This window comes from Mobula birostris, chromosome 29 (assembly GCF_030028105.1).
Source record: "Mobula birostris isolate sMobBir1 chromosome 29, sMobBir1.hap1, whole genome shotgun sequence".
Lineage (NCBI taxonomy): Eukaryota > Metazoa > Chordata > Chondrichthyes > Myliobatiformes > Myliobatidae > Mobula > Mobula birostris.
In genome coordinates, this window is record NC_092398.1 from 31,774,019 (window position 1) to 31,799,500 (window position 25,482).

At 51.2% G+C, this 25,482-nt stretch overlaps 1 protein-coding gene across 1 annotated transcript; it reads left to right on the forward strand.

Moving 5' to 3' along the window:
* The first annotated feature begins 6,485 nt into the window (after positions 1–6,485).
* On the forward strand, positions 6,486–25,440 carry LOC140190316 (red-sensitive opsin-like). Its single transcript, XM_072246942.1, has 6 exons — positions 6,486–6,591; positions 7,341–7,637; positions 8,363–8,531; positions 19,445–19,610; positions 23,423–23,662; positions 25,324–25,440. The coding sequence occupies exons 1-6, from the start codon at positions 6,486–6,488 to the stop codon at positions 25,438–25,440; spliced, it is 1,095 nt and encodes a 364-aa protein (XP_072103043.1).
* Positions 25,441–25,482: the final 42 nt, after the last annotated feature.

Below are 25,482 nucleotides of genomic sequence, written 5' to 3' on the forward strand. Positions count from 1 at the left end.
GGAAAGATTTTAAAGAATCAAAGTACATTTATTATCGAAGTGTGTATGCAGTGTACAACCCTGAGATTTGTCTTCCCACAGACAGCCACGAAACAGAGAAACACCATGCAACCCATTCAAAGAAAAACATCAAACACTTCCCCCCCATGCGCAAAACGTCGCGCAAACAGCAACAAAAAGAATTGAGCCAAAAATACGGAATATAAAACACAAAATTGAAAGACTCAGTTCAGCTCAGTGTTTGTTATCTGCAGGCCGCTCCGATCAAAATCGCCCAAAATAGCAGCAAAAAAAGGAGCAACTAGAAACCAGAAACACATCATAATGTGAACTACAGAGTCTAATCCACAACCTGCGTTGGTTAAATCTTGTCCAAGACCCAGGACTTTGGCACCATCCTCTGACAGTATCGAGGGAGGGAGAGGGAGGGAGAGAGACCGTCACACACAGACACCTTCCTCGGGCAGCAGGAAACAAGAGGCTGGTAGACAGTCTGGCTGCACACTCGCATGCCTTCCACGTTCACAAACAAGAGAAAATCTGCAGATGCTGGAAACCTAAGCAACAAACACACACACACACACACACAAAATGCTGGAGGAACTCAGCAGGCCAGGCAGCATCCACAGAAAAGAGTACAGTCGACATTTCAGGCCGAGACCCTTCATCAGAACCGGAGAAAAAAAAACGAGGAGTCACAGTAAGAGTGTGGAATCCCAAACCCACCCACTTTCTGCTTTCCGTAGAGATCACTCCCTATGCAACTCCCTTGTCCATTCATCCCTCCCCACTGATCTCCCTCCTGGCACTTACCCTTGCAAGCAGAACAAGTGCTACACCTGCCCCTATACTTCCTCCCTCACTACCATTCAGGGTCCCAAACAGTCCTTCCAGGTGAGTCTGTTGGGGTCATATACTGTGTCCAGTGCTCCTGGTGTGGCCTCCTTCATATTGGTGAGACCCAGCATAGATTGGGAGACTGCTTTGCCAAGCACCTCAACACAGGTTGTGGTTGGCCAGAAAAACCAGGATCTCCCAATGGCCACCCATTTTAATTCCACTTCCCATTCCCATTCTGACATGTCAGTACATGGCTTCCTCTACTGTCGTGATGAGGCCACACCTCTGGTTGGAGGATTAACACCTTATAGTCCATCTGAGTAGCCTCCAACCTGATGGCATGAACATCGATTTCGAACTTCCGGTAATGCCCCCCTCCCCGATTCCTTGGTGAATTAGCCCGGCTGGATTCAGAATTGCCTTGCCCATTGAAAAGGGTCGATGCGAGTTATTCTGGCTGGAGGTCCGTGACCAGTGGTGTTCTGCAATGATCCAGACTGGAACCTTTGCTGTTTGTGATATATATAAATTACCTAGATGAAAATGTAAATGGGTGGGTATATAAGTCTGCAGATGATAAGAAGATTGGAGGTGTTGTAGCTAGTGTAGGTGGGTAGATGGAGTTTAATTAGAATCAGGTTTAATACCTCTGGCATATGTCATGAAATTTTTTGTTATGTGGCAGCAGTAAATAATAATAAAACCTGTATATATATATATATATATATAAAATATAATTTGCAGTGTGTGTTACATGCTAACAGTACAATGCCACATAACAAACTTCACTTTAAAAAATATATATATTTAAGTTAAATTAAATACATAGTGCAACAAGTGGAAAAAAGGTAGTGGGGTGGTGTTCATGGGCTCAATATCCATTCAGAAACCTGATGGCAGAGGGGAAGAAGCTGTTCCTGAATCGTTGAGTGTGTGTCTTCAGGCTCCGGTACCTCCTCCCTGATGGTAGCAATGAGAAGAGGGCACGTCCTGGGTGATGGGGGTCCTTAATGATGGATGCTGCCTTTTTGAGGCATCGCTCCTTGAAGACGTCCTGGATGCTGGGGGGGGGGGGGGGCCAGGGCCCAGGATGGAGCTGACTGAGTTCACAACTTTCTGCAGCTGATTTCGACCCCACCCCACCCCTCCCATACCGGACGCTGATGCAGCCAGTCAGAATGCTCTCCACAGTACGTCTGTAGAAATTTGCAAATGTCTTTGGTGACATCTGGGTAATTGTGAGGTGTTGTGCTTTGGGAGATCACATATATGGTGGACAATACACTGTTAATGGTCGGACCCATAACGTACAGAGGGATCTTGGAGTCCACGTCCATAGTGGTAACACTGTGTTAAAGAAGGCATACAACATGCTTGCCTTTATTATTCAAGGTACTGAGTTAAAGAATCAGGAAGTTGTGTTGTAGCTTTATAAAGCTCTGGTCAGGCTGCATTGGAAGTAAGAGGGGTGATTGATAAGTTTGTGGCCTAAGGTAGAAGGAGTCAATTTTAGAAAACCTAGCACATTTATTTTTCCTACATTTACACACTTAGTCCAGCAGTCGTGGAGTATACGGATCCCTTCTTTGTAGAAGTCGGCATCTTGAACCTCCAGAAGTGGTCCACAGCAGGGGTGATTGATAAGTTTGTGGCCCAAGGTAGAAAGAGATGAGTTAATAACTTCAAACTTTCTGCATTTTCACTCAAAGAGCTGAACTGCACGTGCATGTAACGAGAGCTGTATAACTCATCTCCTTCTACCTAAAGCCACGAACTTATCAATCACCCCTGCTGTGGACCTGGAGGTCCAAGATGCTCTCGTTACATGCACGTGCGGTTCAACTCTTTGAATGATTATGCAGAAAGTTTGAAGTTAATAACTCATCTCCTTCTACCTTAGGCCACAAACTTATCAATCACCCCTCATATTGTTCATTTCTGGGCATCCCATTCCATCAAGGATGTGGAGGCTTTGGAGAGGTTTAGCTGCAAACTAAAGAACATGTACTATAAAGAGAGGTTGGAGAAACTTGGGTTATTTTCTCTGGAGCATCAGGGGATACAAGGAGAGCTGATAGACAGCCAGGATCACTTCCCCAGTGTTGGAATGCCTTACACCAGACAACATGCATTTGAGGTGTAAGGGTGTAATTTCAAAGGAGATGTGCGGGGGAAGTTTCTTACATAAAGAGTGGAGGGTGCTAGGTGTGGTGGAGGCAGATACGAGAAAGGTGTCAAGAAACCAATCTCTCCCTCAGTGTTGCAAAAACAAAGGAGCTGGTTGTGGACTACAGGAGGAATGGAGACAGGCTAACCCCTATTGACATCAATGGATCTGGGGTTGAGAGGGTGATCAGCTTTAAGTTCCTCAGCATACACTTCACCAGGATCTCACATGGTCTGTACATACCAGCTGTGTATGTGCACAACAGCGCCTCTTTCACCTCAGACGGTTGAAGAAGTTTGGTAACTGCTCCCAAATCCTAAGAACTTTCTACAGGGGCACAATTGAGAGCATTCTGACTGGCTGCATCACTGCCTGGTGTGGGAACTGTACTTCCCTCAATCGCAGGATGCCGCAGAGAGTGGTGTGGACAGCCCAGTGCATCTATAGATTTGAACTTCCCACTATTCAGGATACTTACTAAGACAGGTGTGTAAAAAGGGACGAAGATTATTGGGGACCCGAGTCACCCCAACCACAAACTGCTCCAGCTGCTACCATCCGGGAAATGGTACCGCAGCATAAAAGCCAGGACCAACAGGCCCAAGGACAGCTTCTTCCACCAGGCCATCGGACTGATTAATTCATGCTGATACAACTGCATTTCTATGTTATATTGGCTGTCCTGTTGTACATACTGTTCATTATAAATTACTATAAATTGCACATTGTACATTTAGATGGAGATGTAACGAAAAGATTTTTACTCCTCGTGTATATGAAGGATGCAAGTAATAAAGTCAATTTAATTCAAGTGCTTAAGAGACTCTCAAGCACATGGATGGAGAGAGGATGTAGGGATAGGGACATTGTGCCTGGAGGGGGGATTAGTTTACTCAATTACAAGTTAAATTCATGGGACTATGGAACTGGGTTATGGAGTGCGTGGGGATGGTGTCACGGAGTGAGAGGATCAGATCTTGTAGGGATTATGGATCAGGAATTAGAAACAGCTCTAATGCACACACACAAAATGCTAGAGAAACTCAGCAGGTCAGGCAGCATCTATGGACATGAATAAACTGTTGACGTTTTGGGCTAAAACCCTTCATTGGCACTGGCAAGGAAGGGGGCAGAGGCCAGAATAAGAAGGGGTGGGGAGGGGAAGGAGTTCAGCCTGGCAGGTTATAGGTGAGATCAGGTGAGGGGCTAGCTGGGTGGGTGGGGAGTAAAGCCAGAAGCTGGGAGGTGATTGGTGGAGGAGATAAAGGGGTGAAGAAGAAGGAATCTGATACGAGGGGAGAACAGACCAAAGAAGAAAGAGAAGGAGGAGGGGCACAAGAGGGCGGTGATGGCAGAAGAGGAGAGAGAGGGTAACCAGAATGGGGAATTTAAAAAAAAGAGAAGGGGTTGGGGGGGGGTGGAGATAGAAATTACCAGGAAGTTAGAGAAGTCAACGTTCTTGCCATCAGGTTGGAGGCTACTCAGATGGAATGTGAGCTGTTGCTCCTCCAACCTCATGGTGGCAGTAGAGGAGGGAATGGGCCGACATGTTGGAGTGGTAAAGGGATGATGAATTAAAATGGGCGACCACTGGGAAATCCCAGCCGTTACGGCGGACAGAGCAAAGGTGCTTGGACGAAGCAGTTCCCCCTTTGTTCCCTGAAACTGTCAACACGAGTAGATAGGTTTTAAAAATAAAAGGTATGTGGCATACTGGCCTTCATCATATCATGAACTACGCACAGTAGAAGTCCAGTGTTGTGCTGACTTATTCCACTGTCAGTCTGACCCTTCCCTTCCATATAGCCCTCTGTTCTAATATTATCCAAGTGCCTAAGAGTTTCTGAAATGTTCTTAATATATCAACCCTCGCCCCCACTCACCCCGCCACCGACAGGGTGTTCCATGCACCCACCACTCTGTGTAACAAGAACTTATTTCTGACATCCTTCCCCTCCACTCATATTAGTTGTTTCAGCGCTGAGGAAAAGCTGCTGGCTACCCACACGCTCGAACTATGCTTCTTATCATCTTATACACCTCTATCGAGTTGCCTCTCACCCTCCTTTGCTCCTCGCTCAGCCTATCCTCATAAGGCATACTCCCTAATCCAGGCATCATGCTGGTCAATCTCCTCGGCACCCTCTCTAAACCTTTCACATTCTGATGTTAACCCTGATTCTGCCTTCCCCCCTATACTTTCCCGCAATCATCTTAAAATTATTCCTCCTCCTAGTAGCCATTTCCACCCTGGGAAAATGTCTTATCCACTCTACCTGTGCCTCTTATCATCTTGTACACCTCCATCGGGTCACCTCTCATCGTCCTTCGCTCCAGAGAGAAAAGTCCTAGCTCACTCAACCTAACCTCATGAAATGTACTCTATAATCCAGGCAGTATCCTGGTAAATCTCTTCTTAAAGCTTCCAGGTCCTACCTATAATGAGGTGACCGGAATGCAGCACAATATTCCAGAGCTGACGTTTTGGGGTCAAGACCCTTCACCAGGACTGGAAAAGAAGGGGTTAGAAGCCAGAATAAGAAGGTGGGGAAGATAACTCCTTCCCATACCCCAACTTATTCTGTCTTCTTCCCCCTTCCTTTCTGGCTCTGGTGAAGGGTTTTGGCCTGAAACATAAACTCTTTATTCCTTTTCCCAGATGCTGCCTGACCTGCTGAGTTCCTCCAGCATTTTGTTTGTGTTGCTCTGGATTTCCAGCACCTGCAAGATCTCCTGTGTTCACCATATTCCAAATATGGTCTAACCAGAGTTTTATAGAGCTGCAACATTACCTCACGCCTCTTGAATTCAGTCCCCTGACTAACTGAAGACCAGAACACCATACACCTGGCTAACCACCCTATCAACTTGCGTGGCAATTTAGAGGGATCTATGCATGTGGACCTCAGGATCCCTCTGTTCCTCCACACTTCTGTCATTAACCCTGTATTTCACCTTTAAAGTCAACCTTACAACATGAACCACTGCACCCTTCTCCAGGTTGAACTTCATCTGCCACTTCTCAGCCCAAGCTCCGCACCGCACTCACCCTTAAAGACCACAACCCCTCCATAGTTGTGGTGAGGACTTCCCTACTCTCAGTGAGGGTTGACCCAGTTTCATTTAGAAGGGAGGGCGCAAAGACCTTGGAAGTAATAAGAACAGATTGCTGGGAATCCCGATTACTCTTGACCTGTCACTTGAGGCCTTTCACCTCAGACGCCCAGAAAAGTCTCCACTCAAGCCTGCCTGTTGACGTCAGAGGAGTATTGGGAGGAAGAGCAGAATAATATTTCAGCTCTTAAGGGCAGGATTTTGGGTGAGGGAGGGTTTGCCAGTGGATGGGGGGGAGGCAAATCTCTGAGTGGTTTATAAAGTCACGCCCAGCTCTCTCCGGCCGTGCACGGTCCGTCGGCTCAGAGATCGGGGCGGAGGGTGGGTAGGAAGAGGAGGAGGAGGGGGTCACGAAGCGAGGGAGATGACAGAATCCTGGAACGCAGCGGGGTACGCGGCACGGCGGAGATATGAGGAGGAGACCACGCAGGGCAGTGTTTTCATCTACACTAACAGCAATTCCACCAGGGGTAAGCGATGTGGGGGGGGGGTAGGTAATCGGGAAGGTGTGCCACGTCCCAGCAGAAGGCCACCTCATCCCTCTCACCCCTTCCCCACCTTGCATATTGCTCCATGAAACGTCTGGCCCTCAGAGAGGGTGTCCGGTCCTTACCGCTCCTCATACCCCACGTATGACTCCTCGGACTGTCCCTCATGCCCCACCTCGTTTCCCTGGTGTCCTGAAAGCCATTACTTCCCTGTCCCTCGCTGGGGGATCAACACTCACATTCGCCCTAGTCCCCTTGGGCAAGAGGCTATCCTGAACATCACCCAAGAAGAGCGGGAAAATCAGCCCAGTTTCCTGCTCCCCGTCACTGCCCAGTGACCCCCGGATTAGAGAAAGAGAGGGAGAGGGGAGGGAAAACACTCATGCACTGTGGCCTAACCTCTCTCTCTCTCTCCTCTCCCTCTCTACGCCCCACCTGTTCTCCATCTGCAACCCCCTACTCCCAATCCTTCCCCCATCTTAATCCCTCCATTTCATCGCCTTCCCCACCCTTCTCACTACTTTCTCCTCCCCCTCCCCACACCTCCTCACATCCTAATCCACCCCACACCCCTTTGTCCTCTCCCCACATCCCATACCTCCTCCACCCCGTCTTGTCCTCTCCTTCCTCCTCCATCCTCCTGCCAACCTTTACCCTCATATTCCTACTCACTCTCCTCCCTCCATTCAACCCCTCCCACCCTGCACTGCGCCCCCCCCCCACCTCCACAGGCCCATTTGAGGGCCCCAACTACCACATAGCCCCCCGCTGGGCTTACGACCTGACCACCCTCTGGATGGTGCTAGTGGTCATTGCCTCGATCTTCACCAATGGCCTGGTGCTGGTCTCCACCTGGAAGTTCAAGAAGCTACGACACCCGCTCAACTGGATCCTGGTGAACATGGCGGTGGCTGACCTCGGCGAGACCCTCTTCGCCAGCACCGTCAGCATCTGCAACCAGATCTTCGGATACTTCATCCTCGGCCACCCCATGTGCATCTTCGAGGGCTTCATTGTCTCTGTCTGCGGTGAGACCTCCCATCCCTTGGTCCTAGGATGGGGTTGGGTATTTTGGAGTAACTGAGATGAGGGCAGAGTTGGGAGGTTGGGGTATGGTGAGGGCAGGCTTGGGTGTCAGGGTGGATATGAAGGTTTTGGGGTAACCGTGAGGAGATGAGGGTAGTGTTGGGGGTTTGGGTGGGGATGAGAGGTTTTGGGTAACCATGCGATGAGGGTGTAGAGTTGGGAGGTCAGGGTGTGTACGAGAGTTTTGAGGTAACCATGAGGAGATGGGGGCAGAGTTGAGGTCAGTGTAGGCATGAGAGATATGAGGTAACCGTGAGGAGATGAGAGGGTTGGTGTAGGGATGAGAGATAACCATGAGGAGATGAGGGCAGAACTGGGGGTCAGGGTGGGATGAGGCTTTTGGGATAATTGTGAGAAGTTGAGGGTCAGGATGAGGATGAGGGTTTTGGGGTAACTGTGAGAAGAGTTGGGGTGTTGGGGTGAGTACAAGAATTTTGGGGTAACTGCAAGGAGTTGAGGACACGGTTAGGACTCAGGATATTGGCAAGAGTTTTGGGGTAACCGTGAGAAGAGTTGGGGTGTTGGGGTGGGAACAAGGGTTTTGGGGTAACTAGGGAGGCGAGGACGGGTTTGTTGAGTCAGAGGGGTTTGGTGAAACTGTTTGGAGATGGTGGCAGGGTTGGCGATGGGACAAGCTGCGTTGGTGACATTGTTGTTCCTTCGCCAGGTATTACAGCTCTCTGGTCACTGACCGTCATTGCATGGGAGCGCTGGGTGGTCGTCTGCAAACCATTTGGGAACGTCAAGTTTGACGAGAAGTGGGCCTCTGCTGGCATCATCTTCTCCTGGACGTGGTCCACTATCTGGTGTCTTCCTCCTATTTTCGGATGGAGCAGGTGAGAACCTTCATCCACCCTCCCTGTGCTTTCAGGGCCATCTATCTGAGTCAGAATCAGATTACCGCTGCAGTAGAACGTAGAACATTACAGCACAGTTCAGGCCCCTCGGCTCACTATGTTGTGCCAGCTTGTTGAGTTGGTGGTGAGAAAGGCAAGTGCAACGTTAGCATTTTGCGAGGACGAGAATATAAGAGCAAAGATGTAAAGTTGAGACTTCACAAGGCACTGGTGAGGTCGCACTTGGATTATTGTGAGCAGTTCTCGGCCCCTTATCTAAGAAAGGATGTGCTGCCGTTGGATAGGGTTCATGAGAATGATTCCAGGAATGAAAAGGTTATTAAATGAGGAGTGTTTGATGACTCTGAGCCTGTACTCACTTGAATTTAGATCTCATTGAAACCTGTCGAATATTGAAAGGTCTAGATACAATGGATGTGGAGGGGAAGTTTCCTACACTGGGGGAGTCTTGGACCAGAGGGAACAGCCTCAGAATAGAGGGACGTCCCTTTAGAACAGAGACGAGGAGGAATTTTTTAGCCAAAGTGGCGAATCTGTGGAATGCATTGCTACAGCAGGCTGTGGAGGCCAGGTCGTAGGTGTATTTAAGATGGAGGCTGACAGGTTCTTGATTAGTCAAGGCATGAAAGATTATGGGGAGAAGGCAGGAGAATGGGGTTGAGGGGGAAAATGGATCAGCCACGATGAAATGGTGGAGCAGACTCAATGGGCCAAATGGCCTTATTCTGCTTCTATCTCTTACGGTCTAACTTTTCAACATACTCTAACATCAATCTAACCGTTCCTTCCTACATAGTCCGTCAAATTTCTATCATCTGTCTCTTAAACGTCCCTAATGTTTCAGTTCTCCTGCCACCCCTGGCAGTGTGTTCTGCACACCCATCTCCATCTGTGTGCGGTATCATGAAATTTGTTGCTTGGCACCAGCACTGCAGCACAAGTGAAAATTACTGTAAGTTACAGCAAGAATTCACAAAGGTAGTGCAAACAGAGACTGAAATAGTGAGGTGGTGTTCGTGGGTTCCTGGTGGTCCAGAAATCTGATGGTGGAGGGAAGATGCTGTTCCACATTGAATGTGTGTCTTCAGACCCCTGTACCTCCTCCCTGATGGTAATAGTGAGAAGAGGACATGCCTCGGATGGAGGGGGCCTTCATGATGGATGCCACCTTCCTGACGTAACGGCTTTTGAAGACGCCCTTAACTTTTTGGTGGCTTGTGCCCCTGATAGACCTGGCTGAGCTTACAACCCTCAGCAGCCTCTTCTGACCCTGTGCATTGGGACCTCCATGCCAGACAGTCGTACAACCTGCCACAATGCTCTCCACAGCACGTCTGCAGACAACTTCCAGACTCTGGTGACATAGCAAATCTCCCCAAACTCTTTGTCTCTTTCTCTTACTCTAATTCTCTCTCTCTCTTTCTATCATCTGTCTGTCCATCTAACTAACTATACTTCTAACTGTCTATCTGTCCATTTATCTACACATTTGTCTATCTATTTAATGGTCTATCTGTCCATTTCTGTCCATCTATCCATCTCTCCACGTATCTAATTGTCTGCCTATCTACCCATCTATCTATTTAACTGTCTGTCTATCCATCCATTTACCTATCCATCTACGTAACCGCCTATCTGTCTATCTATCTACCTAACTGTCTGTCTATCCATCTATCCGTCTGTCTATCTAGATGTCTGTCTATCCATCTACCTATCTGTCTGTCTGTGTCTCTGTGTCCATCTATCTATCTATCTACCTAATTGTCCATCTATAACCATATAACCATATAACAATTACAGCACGGAAACAGGCCATCTCGGCCCTTCTAGCCCGTGCCGAACTCTTACTCTCACCTAGTCCCACCGACCTGCACTCAGCCTATAACCCTCCACTCCTTTCATAGAAACATAGAAAATAGGTGCAGGAGTAGGCCATTCAGCCCTTCGAGACTGCACCGCCATTCAGTATGATCATGGCTGATCATCAACTCAGAACCCTGTACCTGCCTTCCCTCCATACCCCCTGATCCCTTTAGCCACAAGGGCCATATCTAACTCCCTCTTAAATATAGCCAATGAACTGGCCTCAACTGTTTCCTGTGGCAGAGAATTCCACAGATTCACCACTCTCTGTGTGAAGAAGTTTTTCCTCATCTCGGTCCTAAAAAGCTTCCCCTTTATCCTCAAACTGTGACCCCTCGTTCTGGACTTCCCCAACATCGGGAACAACCTTCCTGCATCTACCCTGTCCAATCCCTTTAGGATTTTATACGCTTCAATAAGATCCTCCCTCAATCTTCCAAATTCCAATGAGTATACGCCTAGTTGATCCAGTCCTTCATCATATGAAAGTCCTGCCATCCCAGGAATCAATCTGGTGAACCTTCTTTGTACTCCCTCTATGGCAAGGATGTCGTTCCTCAGATTCAGGGATCAAAACTGCACACAATACTCCAGCTGTGGTCTCACCGAGACCTTGTACAACTGCAGTAGTACCTCCCTGCTCCTGTACTCGAATCCTCTTGCTATGAATGCCAGCATACCATTTGCCTTTTTCACCGCCTGCTGTACCTGCATGCCCACTTTCAATGACTGGTGTATAATGACACCCAGGTCTCGTTGCACCTCCCCTTTTCCTAATCAGCTACCATTCAGATAATAATCTGTTTTCCTGTTTTTGCCACCAAAGTGGATAACCTCACATTTATCCACATTAAATTGCATCTGCCATGAATTTGCCCATTCACCTAACCTATCCAAGTCACCCTGCATCCTCTTAGCATCCTCCTCACAGCAAACACTGCTGCCCAGCTTCGTGTCATCCACAAACTTGGAGATGCTGCATTTAATTCCCTCATCTAAGTCATTAATATATATTGTAAATAACTGGGGTCCCAGCACTGAGCCTTGCAGTACCCCGCTAGTCACTGCCTGCCATTCTGAAAAGGTCCCGTTTATTCCCACTCTTTGCTTCCTGTCTGCCAACCAATTCTCTATCCACATCAATACCTTACCCCCTATACCGTGTGCTTTAAGTTTGCACACTAATCTCCTGTGTGGGATCTTGTCAAAGCCTTTTGAAAATCCAAATGTACCACATCCACTGGTTCTCCCCTATCCACTCTACTAGTTACATCCTCAAAAAATTCTATAAGGTTCGTCAGACATGATTTTCCTTTCACAAATCCATGCTGACTTTGTCCGATGATTTCACCACTTTCCAAATGTGTTGTTATCACATCTTTGATAACTGACTCTAGCATTTTCCCCACCACCGATGTTAGGCTAACTGGTCTATAATTCCCCAGTTTCTCTCTCCCTCCTTTTTTAAAAAGTGGGGTTACATTAGCCACCCTCCAATCCTCAGGAACTGGTCCAGAATCTAAAGAGTTTTGAAAAATTATCACTAATGCATCCACTATTTCTTGGGCTACTTCCTTAAGCACTCTGGGATGCAGACCATCTGGCCCTGGGGATTTATCTGCCTTTAATCCCTTCAATTTACCTAACACCACTTCCCTACTAACATGTATTTCCCTCAGTTCCTCCATCTCACTGGACCCTCGGTCCCCTACTATTTCCAGAAGATTATTTATGTCCTCCTTTGTGAAGACAGAACCAAAGTAGTTATTCAATTGGTCTGCCATGTCCTTGCTCCCCATAATCAATTCACCTGTTTCTGTCTGTAGGGGACCTACATTTGTCTTAACCAATCTTTTTCTTTTCACATATCTATAAAAGCTTTTACAGTCTGTTCCCTGCCAGTTTTCTCTCATAATCTTTTTTCCCCTTCCTAATTAAGCCCTTTGTCCTCCTCTGCTGAACTCTGAATTTCTCCCAGTCCTCAGGTGAGCCACTTTTTCTGGCTAATTTGTATGCTTCTTCTTTGGAATTGATACTATCCCTAATTTCTCTTGTCAGCCACGGGTGCACTACCTTCCTTGATTTATTCTTTTGCCAAACTGGGATGAACAATTGTTGTAGTTCATCCATGCGATCTTTAAATGCTTGCCATTGCATATCCACCATCAACCCTTTAAGTGTCATTTGCCAGTCTATCTTAGTTTATTCACGTCTCATACCTTCAAAGTTACCCCTCTTTAAGTTCAGAACCTTTGTTTCTGAATTAACTATGTCACTCTCCATCTTAATGAAGAATTCCACCATATTATGGTCACTCTTTCCCAAGGGGCCTCTCACGACAAGATTGCTAATTAACCCTTCCTCATTGCTCAAAATCCAGTCCAGAATAGCCTGCTCTCTAGTTGGTTCCTCGACATGTTGGTTCAAAAAACCATCCCGCATACATTCCAAGAAATCCTCTTCCTCAGCACCCTTACCAATTTGGTTCACCCAATCTACATGTAGATTGAAGTCACCCATTATAACTGCTGTTCCTTTATTGCACACATTTCTAATTTCCTGTTTAATACCATCCCCAACCTCACTACTACTGTTAGGTGGCCTGTACACAACTTCCACCAGCGTCTTCTGCCCCTTAGTGTTATGCAGCTCTACCCATATCGATTCCACATCCTTCCGGCTAATATCCTTCCTCTCTATGCGTTAATCTCCTCTCTAACCAGCAATGCTACCCCACCTCCTTTTCTTTCATGTCTATCCCTCCTGAATATTGATTATCCCTGAATGTTGAGCTCCCATCCTTGGTCACCCTGGAGCCGTGTCTCTCTGATCCCAACTATATCATATTCATTAATAACAATCTGCATATTCAATTCATCCACCTTGTTATGGATGCTCCTTGCATTGACACACAAAGCCTTCAGGCTCGCTTTTACAACACTCTTAGCCCTTATACAATTATGTTGAAAAGTGGCCCTTTTTGATTTTTGCTCTGGATTTGCCGGCCTGCCACTTTTACTTTTCTCCTTACTACTTTTTGCTTCTACACTCATTTTACACCCCTCTGTCTCTCTGCACTGGTTCCCAACCCCCTGTTGTGAACTAACCTCCTCTCTCCTAGTTTCTTTAATTTGATTCCCACCCCACAACCATTCTAGTTTAAAGTCACCTCAGTAGCCCTCGCAAATCTCCCTGCCAGGATATTGGTCCCCCTAGGATTCAAGTGTAATCCGTCCTTTTCGTACAGGTCACGCCTGTGCCAAAAGAGGTCCCGATGATCCAAAAACTTGAATCCCTGCCCCCTGCTCCAATCCCTCAGCCACGTATTTATCCTCCAACTCATCGCATTCCTACTCTCACTGTCACGTGGCACAGGCAGTAATCCCGAGAATACTACCTTTGCGGTCCTTCTTCTCAACTCCCATCCTAGCTCCCTATATTCTCCTTTCAGGACCTCTTCCCTTTTCTTACCTATGTCATTGGTACCTATATGCACCACGACCTCTGGCTCCTCACCCTCCCACTTCAGGATATCTTGGACACCATCAGAAATATCCCGGACCCTGGCACCAGGGAGGCAAACTACCATCCAGGTCTGTGGACTGTGTCCACAGAATCGTCTATCTGACCCCCTTACTATTGAGTCCCCTATTAAAACTGCCCTCCTCTTCCTTTCCCTGCCCTTCTGAGCTACAGTGCCGGAGGCACGGCCACTGTTGCTTCCCCCAGGTAAGCTGTCACCCCCCAACAGTACTCAGGAGTACCTATTGTCAAGGGGCACAGCCACTGGGGTACTCTCTATTACCTGACTCTTCCCCTTCCCCCTCCTAACCGTGACCCACTTGTCTGCCTCCCGTGGCCCCAGTGTGACCACCTGCCTGTAACTCCTCTCTATCAACTCCTCGCTCTCCCTGACCAGACGAAGGTCATCGAGCTGCAGCTCCAGTTCCCTAACACGGTCCCTTAGGAGCTGCATCTCAGCGCACCTGGTGCAGATGTGGATGTCCGGGAGGCTTGGAGACTCCAGGGCCTCCCACATTCGGCACGGAGAACAACAAACTGCCCTCACACTCATACTGCTCCTCTCCTCAAATAACAACAAAAAATGAATACCAAAACCTTCCTTGCCTTGCCCATTTCTGCCTAAGCCTGTTGAGCCAAAGCCCTTAAGCCTTCACTCTGCTCCCGGCTCACTTTGCTGCCCGCAAACTATGCTGCCCGCTGAAAAAGGCTCTGTTCCTTTTAAATCTTTCGTGCTTCACTGCCCGACGTCACATGCCTGCGCAGTCCCGCCTCTCTGAACGCCGATGGAAAAAAAAACCCGAAAAATTCAAAAATGGCTTCCTCCGTACTCCCGCTCCGATTCTCAGACTTCCTTCTTCATTCCTGTCCGTATATCTAACCAATTTAACTTTAAATGACAACATCGAACCTGCCTCAGCCACTTCTGCTGGAAGCTCGTTCCACACAGCTACCACTCTCTGAGTAAAGAAGTTCCCCCTCATCTTACCCCGAAACTTTTGCCCTTTAACTCTCAACTCATGTCCTCTTGTTTGAATCTCCCCCACTCTCAATGGAAGTCTAACCACGTCAACTCTATCAATCCCCCTCATAATTTTAAACACCTCTGTCAAGTCCCCCCTCAACCTTCTATGCTCCATCTATCCATTTATCTATCTAACTATCTGTCTATCTAAAGATAAAACAGCACAGTGACAAGCCCTTCCAGCCCAATGAGCCCATGCCACTGAACTCACTAACCGGTACGTTTTTGAAATGCTGGAGGAAACTGGCTCCGAGAGCGTACACGCCCCTTCAAGGCAGCGGTGGGATTTGAACCAGGGTGGCTCGTACTATAAAGCGTTAAGGTAGCCGCTACATTACTGTGCCATCCCACTTAACCCTTGACTGCATTCCATTGTATTGAACATGGTACATAAAGAGTACAGCACTGGTTCGGGCCATTTCACTCTCAATGTTGTGCCTATCTTTTATGCTAAATGTCCCCTTCCTGTGTCTCATCCACATCCCTCCAGTCCCTTCACAGTCATGTGTCAGTCTAAAAGCCTTTTAATCTCCACTAAACTGCCTGCTTTCCCTCCCCCCCCCCACTTTTCGCAGGGACCGCTCCCTATGTGACTCCCTTGTCCATTCGTCCCCCCCATTCCTCCCCACCGATCTCCCTCCTGGCACTTATCCTTGTAAACAGAACAAGTGCTACACATGCCCTTACACTTCTTTCCTCACCACCATTCAGGGCCCCAGACAGTCCTTCCAGGTGAGGCAACACTTCACCTGTGAGTCGGCTGGGGTGATATACTGCGTCCGGTGCTCCCGGTGGACCTGACACAGACTGGGAGACCATTTCGCGGAACACCTACGCTCTGTCCTTCAGGGAACGCAGGATCTCCCAGTGACCACACATTTTAATTCCACATCCCATTCCCATTCTGATATGTCTATCCACAGCCTCCTCTACTGTAAAGATGAAGCCACACTCAGGTTGGAGGAACAACACCTTATATTCCCTCTGGATAGCCTCCAACCTGATGGCATGAATATTGACTTCTCTAGCTTCTGCTAATGCCCCACTTCCCCCTCGTACCCCATCCGTTATTTATTTATATACACACATTCTTTATCTCTCTCTCCTTTTTCTCCCTCTGTCCCTCTGACTATACCCCTTGCCCATCCTCTGGGTCCCCCCCCCTTTTCGTTCTCCCTAGGCCTCCTATCCCATGATCCTCTCATATCCCCTTTGCCAATCACCTGTCCAGCTCTTGGCTCCATCCCTCCCCCTCCTGTCTTCTCCTATCATTTCGGATCTCCCTCCCCCCCCTCCAACTTTCAAATCTCTTACTAGCTCTTCCTTCAGTTAGTCCTGACGAAGGGTCTCGGTCCGAAACGTCGACTACACTTCTTCCTAGAGATGCTACCTGGCCTGCTGCGTTCACCAGCAACTCTGATGTGTGTTGCTTCCCGTATAGGCACTTAAACGTTCAAAGTATATTTATTTACAACCTTGACATTCGTCTGATTCCAGGCACCCATAAAACACTATTGAACCCGTTTAAAGAAAACCCCCACACAAGACAATCAAACGTGCGTTTAAAAAAAGGACGAAGTGCGCAAACTGCAAAAAAAGCGAACAAGTAACCCACAGGACATTGAACACCAGACTGCAGCGCCTCCAAAGCAAGCGCCCGCAGCCGCAAGCCGCGGAGGCAAGCGAAGCTGGTCCGGGAGCCGGCGGCCGCAGTTGCGGCCACATCGTCCAGCGGGGACTCGACGACTTCAGGCCGTAGGCGCAGGTCCATTTCCGCGCTGAAGCGCAACAAGTAAAGCGCGGAGGACACTAGACATCAAACCACAGCCGAGAGCGAGTCCACAGCCTCCAGCCACAGAGGCGATCGAATCTTGCATCTTGTGGGACCCAAGGCTCCTTCACTTCGCACTCTCTAAGTTATTTTTAAAAAAGCAACAATAGCAGTTTCTATAGATATACCGGGGAGAGCATTCTGACAGGCTGCATCACTGTCTGGTATGGAGGGGCTGCTGCACAGGACCGAAAGAAGCTGCAGAAGGTTGTAAATCTAGTCAGCTCCATCTTGGGTACTAGTCTACAAGGCACCCAGGGCATCGTTAGAGAGCGGTGTCTCAGAAAAGCAGCGTCCATTAAGGACCTCCAGTACCCAGGGCATGCCCTTTTCTCACTCACCATCAGGTGGGAGGCACAGAAGCCTAAAGGCACACAGCGATTCAGGAACAGCTTCTTCCCCTCTGCCATCCGATTTCTAAACGGACCTTGAACCCTGGGACACCGCCTCACTTTTAAAAAATTAATATATAGTATTTCTGGGTTTTTTTGCATGAGTTTTAATCTATATAAAGTATACTGAATAAGATTTATTTATTGATTTTTTTCTTCTATATTATGTATTGCATTCAATTGCCGCTGCTAAGTTAACAAATTTCACGCCGCGTGCCGGTGATAGTAAACCTGATTCTGATTCCTTCCCCTCACCTCTCTACACCAGATCTCTTCCCGCCTGTCTTTCAGTCCTGATGAAAGGTCTCGGCCTAAAACATCAACTGTCCACCACCCCCCCCACAAATGCTGCTGCCGGCTCTCAGTTATTTCCCTGATATTCTGGGGGTCCTCCCAGAAGTCAAGAGTGGCGAGCAGGCTTAATTCTTAACGATCGTCTATTTTAAAGTACAAACAAACATACGAACACTAGGGAAACTCAATGGGGAGCCGAGAAGCAAAACACAAAAAGCAATGAAGGTGAAGGTAAAAGACAAACCCCTCTGAAAGATCCATCATCTTTATAGTGGAGATGAGAGAAAATTCCTTAGATAAGGTAAACCATTTAATGGTTGCACAGTTACACCACATGGTTGATGTGCAAACACTTAGCCAATGGAAAGATACAGTATATGTAATTGCTATACTGCCTTCTGCCAGTAAATAGGGACGAACCATCACTTACTGTGAAAAATACATGAGTTTGCGAAAAGTACAGATGATTAAACTAGAACCAAAGTACACATGTTAAACTACAATGTTCCTTTCCATGTCTTGTGGCGCATTGGGTGGCGTTTTTGCCGTTTCTGTGGCATTTGACTAATTTTTTTTTAAAACAAGGCCGAGGCTGGGACACTTAACCCAGCATGGGTGGAAGCTAGCCGGATTTGAACCCAAGGTCATTGGCCTTGAAGTCTGATGCTAAAGCCACCACACCACCGGTCAGTAAAACTACACCTTTAGTCTTACGTCAATTCATCTGATACCTAACACAAAGTATCAGAACAGCAGCTGTTTCCAACACCGGCAGACCCATTGACTCCCTCCAGCCGTTTCCTTTCAGAGACACTAAAGATTTTGCAGACGCTGGAAGCAGAGTCATCGAGACATAGAAAAGTACAGCACGGGAACAGGCCATTCGGCCCTTCTAGTTCATGCCCATATCTGGAGCAACACATACGAAAAGCCGGAAGAACTCAGCAGGTCAGGCAGCATCTATGGAGGGAATGAACAGTCAACAGTTTCGGGCTGAGACTGTTCATCAGGACTGGAAAGGAAGGGGAAGACACCAGAATAAGAAGGAGGAGGGGATGGTGTTGTGTATGTGATATTTCAATAATATTTGAGTCATCTTGGGTATTTATAGTTTGATTAATTGTTCATTTAAATGGTTAATTATGGGTTATATGTCAAAATACATGACTTGCATATGTCATCACACTAGCAGTTGATCGCGTGTGCTTCGTTATAAGTAAAGATGAAGCCAGACCTGTATTCCCAGACTCCTGTATCTCCATTTGAATTAATTTAATGTTTTGAAGTTACAAAACGTACCGGAAGGAATGCAGGCCATCAGGTGGTAGGTGAGACCAGGTGAGGGGGAAGGTGGATGGGGAGATGGAGTAAGAAGCTGGGATGTGATAGGTGGACGAGGTAAAGGGCCGAAGAAGGAAGAATCTGATTGGAGAGGAGAGTGGACAATGGAAGAAAGGGGAAGAGGAGGGGAAATTTGGGCAGTGGAGGAGAAGGGAATGGGGAATAGAGAAAGAGAGAAGTGGGAGGGGGACAAATTACCAGAAGTTGGAGAACTCATTGTTCACGCCATCAGGTTGGGGGCTGCCTAGATGGAACATGGAGGGATAAGTTTGGCCTCAGTAGAGGACATGTTGCAATGGGGATGGGAAATTGAATTGAAATGGGTGGCCACCAGGAGATGCTGAGAAGGGTTTTTTAAAAATCGGCATGTGAGTGATGGGCCAAATAGCCTGTTTTGTGCCGAGTTCTGATGAAGCATCTCAGTCCGAAATGTTGACGGTTTATTCCGCCCTATAGATGCTGCCTGCTGTGCTGAGATCCTCCACCGATTTGTGTGAATTGATAGAGTTAGACGACAACAGATTGTACCTCCTGGGGTGGGGAGTGGGAGTTGTGGCTCTCCCCGTGTCCTGAAGCGGGCCAGCTGACCCAGCTCAGGCTATCTGACTCTCTATCTCCTTGACAGATACTGGCCTCACGGGCTGAAGACCTCGTGCGGACCAGACGTATTCAGCGGGAGCACGGACCCCGGGGTCAAGTCCTACATGATCACTCTGACCGCCACCTGCGCTGTTCTCCCCCTCTTGGTCATCATTATCTGCTACCTGCAAGTCTGGATGGCCATTCGATCGGTGAGGGGTCTGACCGCTTCTCAGCCCAGCAGGGAGAGTAGTGACTGAGTGGCTGGCCACAGCCAGGGGCATGGGTGAACAATGCCCTCTCTCTCTCTCTCACACACACACACACACACACACACACATATACACACGCAGACAGACACACTCACACACACACACACACACACACACACACACACACATACACACACAGACAGACACTCACACACACACACACACACACACACAGACACACACACACACAGACGCACTCACACACAGACACACTGACACACACACACACACACATGCAGACAGACACACACACACATTCACACACACGCACACACACACACATACACACAGACAGACACACTCACACACACACACACACACACACACGCACACACAGACACTCGTGCGCATGCAGACAGACACACACACACACACAGACACACATACACACAGACACACACACACACACACACACACGCACACACAGACACTCGTGCGCATGCAGACAGACACACACACACACACACACACACACACACACACACATGCAGACAGACACACACACACATTCACACACACGCACACACACACACATACACACAGACAGACACACTCACACACACACACACACACACACACGCACACACAGACACTCGTGCGCATGCAGACAGACACACACACACACACACAGACACACATACACACAGACACACACACACACACACACACACGCACACACAGACACTCGTGCGCATGCAGACAGACAGACAGACACACACACACACACACACACACACATGCACATGCAGAAAGACCGACAAACACAAACACACATGCAGACAGACAGACACACACACACACACACACACACACACACACACACACACACAGAGTCACACCCTGTGTGAGGGACGAAGAGGTGTGTGAGGCAGGGAGGGGTGTTGGGACCAGGAGGTGTGCGGGACGGGGTGGTGTGAGACTGTGTGGTGCGTGTGACCCGGTGGTGCGTGGGACCGGGTGGTGCGCGGGACCGGGAGGTGCGCGGGACCGGGAGGTGTGAGACTGGGTGGTGCGTGGGACCGGGAGGTGTGAGACTGGGTGGTGCGTGGGACCGGGTGGTGTGAGACTGGGTGGTGCGTGGGACTGGGAGGTGTGTGGGACTGGGAGGTGTGAGACTAGGTGGTGTGTGGGACTGGGTGGTGCGCGGGACCGGGAGGTGTGACACCGGGTGGTGCGTGGGACCGGGAGGTGTGTGGGTCCGGGAGGTGTGAGACCGGGTGGTTCACGGGACCGGGAGGTGTGTGGGACCGGGAGGTGTGAGACTGGGTGGTGCGTGGGACCGGGAGGTGTGAGACCGGGAGGTGTGTGAGACCGGGAGGTCTGTGGGACCGGGAGGTGTGTGGGACCGGGAGGTGCGTGGGACCGGGAGGTGTGAGACTGGGTGGTGCGCGGGACCGGGAGGTGTGAGACTGGGAGGTGTGTGGGACCGGGAGGTGTGTGGGACTGGGTGGTGCGTGGGACTGGGTGGTGCATGGGACCCGGAAGTGTGAGACTGGGTGGTGCGTGGGACCGGGAGGTGTGAGACTGGGTGGTGCGTGGGACTGGGTGGTGCGCGGGACAGGGAGGTGTGTGGGACCGGGAGGTGCGCGGGACCGGGAGGTGTGCGGAACCGGGAGGTGTGTGGGACCGGGAGGTGTGAGACTGGGTGGTGCGCGGGACCGGGAGGTGTGTGGGACCGGGAGGTGCGTGGGACCGGGAGGTGTGAGACTGGGTGGTGCGTGGGACCGGGAGGTGTGAGACTGGGTGGTGCGTGGGACTGGGAGGTGCACGGGACCGGGAGGTGCGTGGGACTGGGAGGTGCGCGGGACCAGGTGGTGCGTGGGACTGGGAGGTGCGTGGGACTGGGAGGTGCGCGGGACCAGGTGGTGCGTGGGACTAGGAGGTGTGAGACCTGGTGGTGCGCGGGACTGGGAGGTGTGAGACCTGGTGGTGCGTGGGACCGGGAGGTGCACGGGACCGGGAGGTGTGAGACTGGGTGGTGCGTGGGACCGGGAGGTGTGAGACTGGGTGGTGTGAGACCGGGTGGTGCGCGGGACCGGGAGGTGTGAGACTGGGTGGTGCGCGGGACCGGGAGGTGTGAAACTGGGTGGTGTGAGACCGGGTGGTGCGAGACTGGGTGGTGCATGGGACCGGGAGGTGTGAGACTGAGTGGTGTGAGACCGGGTGGTGCGAGACTGGGTGGTGCATGGGACCGGGAGGTGTGAGACCGGGTGGTGCGTGGGACCGGGAGGTGCACGGGACCGGAAGGTGTGAGACTGGGTGGTGCGTGGGACTGGGAGGTGTGAGACTGGGTGGTGTGAGACCAGGTGGTGTGTGGGACCGGGAGGTGCGTGGGACCGGGAGGTGTGAGACTGGGTGGTGCGTGGGACCGGGAGGTGTGAGACTGGGTGGTGCGTGGGACTGGGAGGTGCACGGGACCGGGAGGTGCGTGGGACTGGGAGGTGCACGGGACCGGGAGGTGCGTGGGACTGGGAGGTGCGCGGGACCAGGTGGTGCGTGGGACTGGGAGGTGCGTGGGACTGGGAGGTGTGAGACCGGGTGGTGCGTGGGACCGGGAGGTGTGAGACCGGGTGGTGCGCGGGACAGGGAGGTGTGAGACCTGGTGGTGCGTGGGACCGGGAGGTGCACGGGACCGGGAGGTGTGAGACTGGGTGGTGCGTGGGACTGGGAGGTGCGCGGGACCGGGAGGTGTGAGACTGGGTGGTGCGTGGGACTGGGAGGTGCGCGGGACCAGGTGGTGCGTGGGACTGGGAGGTGTGAGACCGGGTGGTGCGTGGGACTGGGAGGTGTGAGACCGGGTGGTGCGTGGGACCGGGAGGTGCACGGGACCGGGAGGTGTGAGACTGGGTGGTGCGTGGGACCGGGAGGTGTGAGACTGGGTGGTGTGAGACCGGGTGGTGCGTGGGACCGGGAGGTGCACGGGACCGGGAGGTGTGAGACTGGGTGGTGCGCGGGACCGGGAGGTGTGAGACTGGGTGGTGCGTGGGACCGGGTGGTGTGAGACTGGGTGGTGCATGGGACCGGGAGGTGTGAGACTGGGTGGTGCGCGGGACCGGGAGGTGTGAGACTGGGTGGTGTGAGACCGGGTGGTGCGCGGGACCGGGAGGTGTGAGACTGGGTGGTGCGCGGGACCGGGAGGTGTGAAACTGGGTGGTGTGAGACCGGGTGGTGCGAGACCGGGTGGTGCCTGGGACCGGGAGGTGTGAGACTGGGTGGTGCATGGGACCGGGAGGTGTGAGACTGGGTGGTGCATGGGACTGGGAGGTGTGAGACCGGGTGGTGCGTGGGACCGGGAGGTGTGAGACCGGGTGGTGCGCGGGACCGGGAGGTGTGAGACTGGGTGGTGCGTGGGACCGGGTGGTGTGAGACTGGGTGGTGCGCGGGACCGGGAGGTGTGAGACTGGGTGGTGCGCGGGACCGGGAGGTGTGAGACTGGGTGGTGTGAGACCGGGTGGTGCGCGGGACCGGGAGGTGTGAAACTGGGTGGTGTGAGACCGGGTGGTGCGAGACCGGGTGGTGCCTGGGACCGGGAGGTGTGAGACTGGGTGGTGCATGGGACCGGGAGGTGTGAGACTGGGTGGTGCATGGGACCGGGAGGTGTGAGACCGGGTGGTGCGTGGGACCGGGAGGTGTGAGACCGGGTGGTGCGCGGGACCAGGAGGTGTGAGACTGGGTGGTGCGTGGGACCGGGAGGTGCGCGGGACCGGGAGGTGTGAGCCAGACTCTGCTGATGCTCGTTGCTGTCCCCTCAGGTGGCCATGCAGCAGAAGGAATCGGAGACCACACAGAAGGCTGAGAAGGAGGTGTCACGGATGGTAGTGGTGATGATTCTGGCTTTTTGCTTCTGCTGGGGGCCCTACACTTTCTTTGCGGTCTTTGCCTCCCTGAACCCTGGCTATGCTTTCCACCCCCTGACAGCTGCTCTCCCTCCTTATTTTGCAAAGAGCTCCACGATCTACAACCCCATTATTTACATCTTCATGAACAGACAGGTAAGTAAAACTCCAGCATACTTTCCTCCCACCACACCACCTAGTCACATCTCCACTAAAGTGTGGAGTGACTTCACTCTATGTCTGACACCGGGAGTGTGTGATAGGATGGTGTAGAGGGAGCTTCATTCTGTGTCTGACCCCGGGAGTGTGTGATGGGACAGTGTGGAGGGAGCTTCACTCTGTGTCTGAACCCGGGAGTGTGTGATGGGACAGTGTGGAGGGATCTTCACTCTGTGTCTGACCCTGGGAGTGTGTAATGGGACGGTGTGGAGGGAGCTTCACTCTGTGTCTGACCCCGGGAGTGTGTAATGGAACAGTGTGGAGGGAGCTTCACTCTGTGTCTGACCCTGGGAGTGTGTGATGAGACGGTGTGGAGGGAGCTTCACTCTGTGTCTGACCCCGGGAGTGTGTGATGGGACGGTGTGGAAGGTGTTTCACCCTGTGTCTGACCCTGGGAGTGTGTGATGGGACGGTGTGGAGGGAGTTTCACTCTGTGTCTGAACCCAGGAGTTTGTGATGGGATGGTGAGGAGGGAACTTCACTCTGTCTGACCCCGGGAGTGTCTATGGGACAGTGAGGAGGAAGCTTCAGTCTGTGGCTGACCCCGGGAGTGTGTGATGGGACAGTGTGGAGGGAGCTTCACTCTGTGTCTGACCCCGGGAGTGTGTGATGGGACAGTGTGGAGGGAGCGTCACTCTGTGTTTGACCCTGGTGGTGTGTGATGGTATGGTGTAGAGGGAGCTTCACTCTGTGTCTGACCCCGGGAGTGTGTGATGGGACGGTGTGGAGGGAGCTTCACTCTGTGTCTGACCCCAGGAGTGTGTGATGGGACAGTGTGGAGGGAGCTTCACTCTGTTTGACCCCGGGAGTGTGTGATGGGACGGTGTGGAGGGAGCTTCACTCTGTGTCTGACCCCGGGAGTGTGTGATGTGACGGTGTGGAGAGAGCTTCACCCTGTGTCTGACCCCGGGAGTGTGTGATGGGACGGTGTGGAGGGAGCTTCACTCTGTGTCTGACCCCGGGAGTGTGTGATGGGACGGTGTGGAGGGAGCTTCACTCTGTGTCTGACCCCGGGAGTGTGTGATGGGACGGTGTGGAGGGAGCTTCACTCTGTGTCTGACCCTGGGAGTGTGTGATGGGACGGTGTGGAGGGAGATTCACTCTGACCCCGGGAGTGTGTGATGGGACGGTGTGGAGGGAGCTTCACTCTGTGTCTGACCCCGGGAGTGTGTGATGGGACGGTGTGGAGGGAGATTCACTCTGACCCCGGGAGTGTGTGATGGGACAGTGCGGAGGGAGCTTCACTCTGTGTCTGACCCCGGGAGTGTGTGATGGGACGGTGTGGAGGGAGTTTCACTCTGTGTCTGACCCCGGGAGTGTGTGATGGGACGGTGTGGAGGGAGTTTCACTCTGTGTCTGACCCCGGGAGTGTGTGATGGGACGGTGTGGAGGGAGCTTCACTCTGTGTGTGACCCCGGGAGTGTGTGATGGGACAGTGTGGAGGGAGCTTCACTCTGTGTCTGACCCCGGGAGTGTGTGATGGGACGGTGTGGAGGGAGCTTCACTCTGTGTCTGACCCTGGGAGGGTGTGATGGGAGGTACGGAGGGAGTCTCACTCTGTTAACAGGTAGCTAACCTGTGTCGTCTTTCCCTGTCAGTTCCGGAGCTGTATAATGCAACTCCTTGGGAAGAAGGTGGACGACGGTTCTGAGCTCTCCTCAACATCGAAAACAGAGGTGTCATCGGTTTCAAATTCCTCGGTTTCCCCGGCCTGATTTGAGTATCGCAGCTCGGGCGGGTCGGAGGTATGTTCCCAG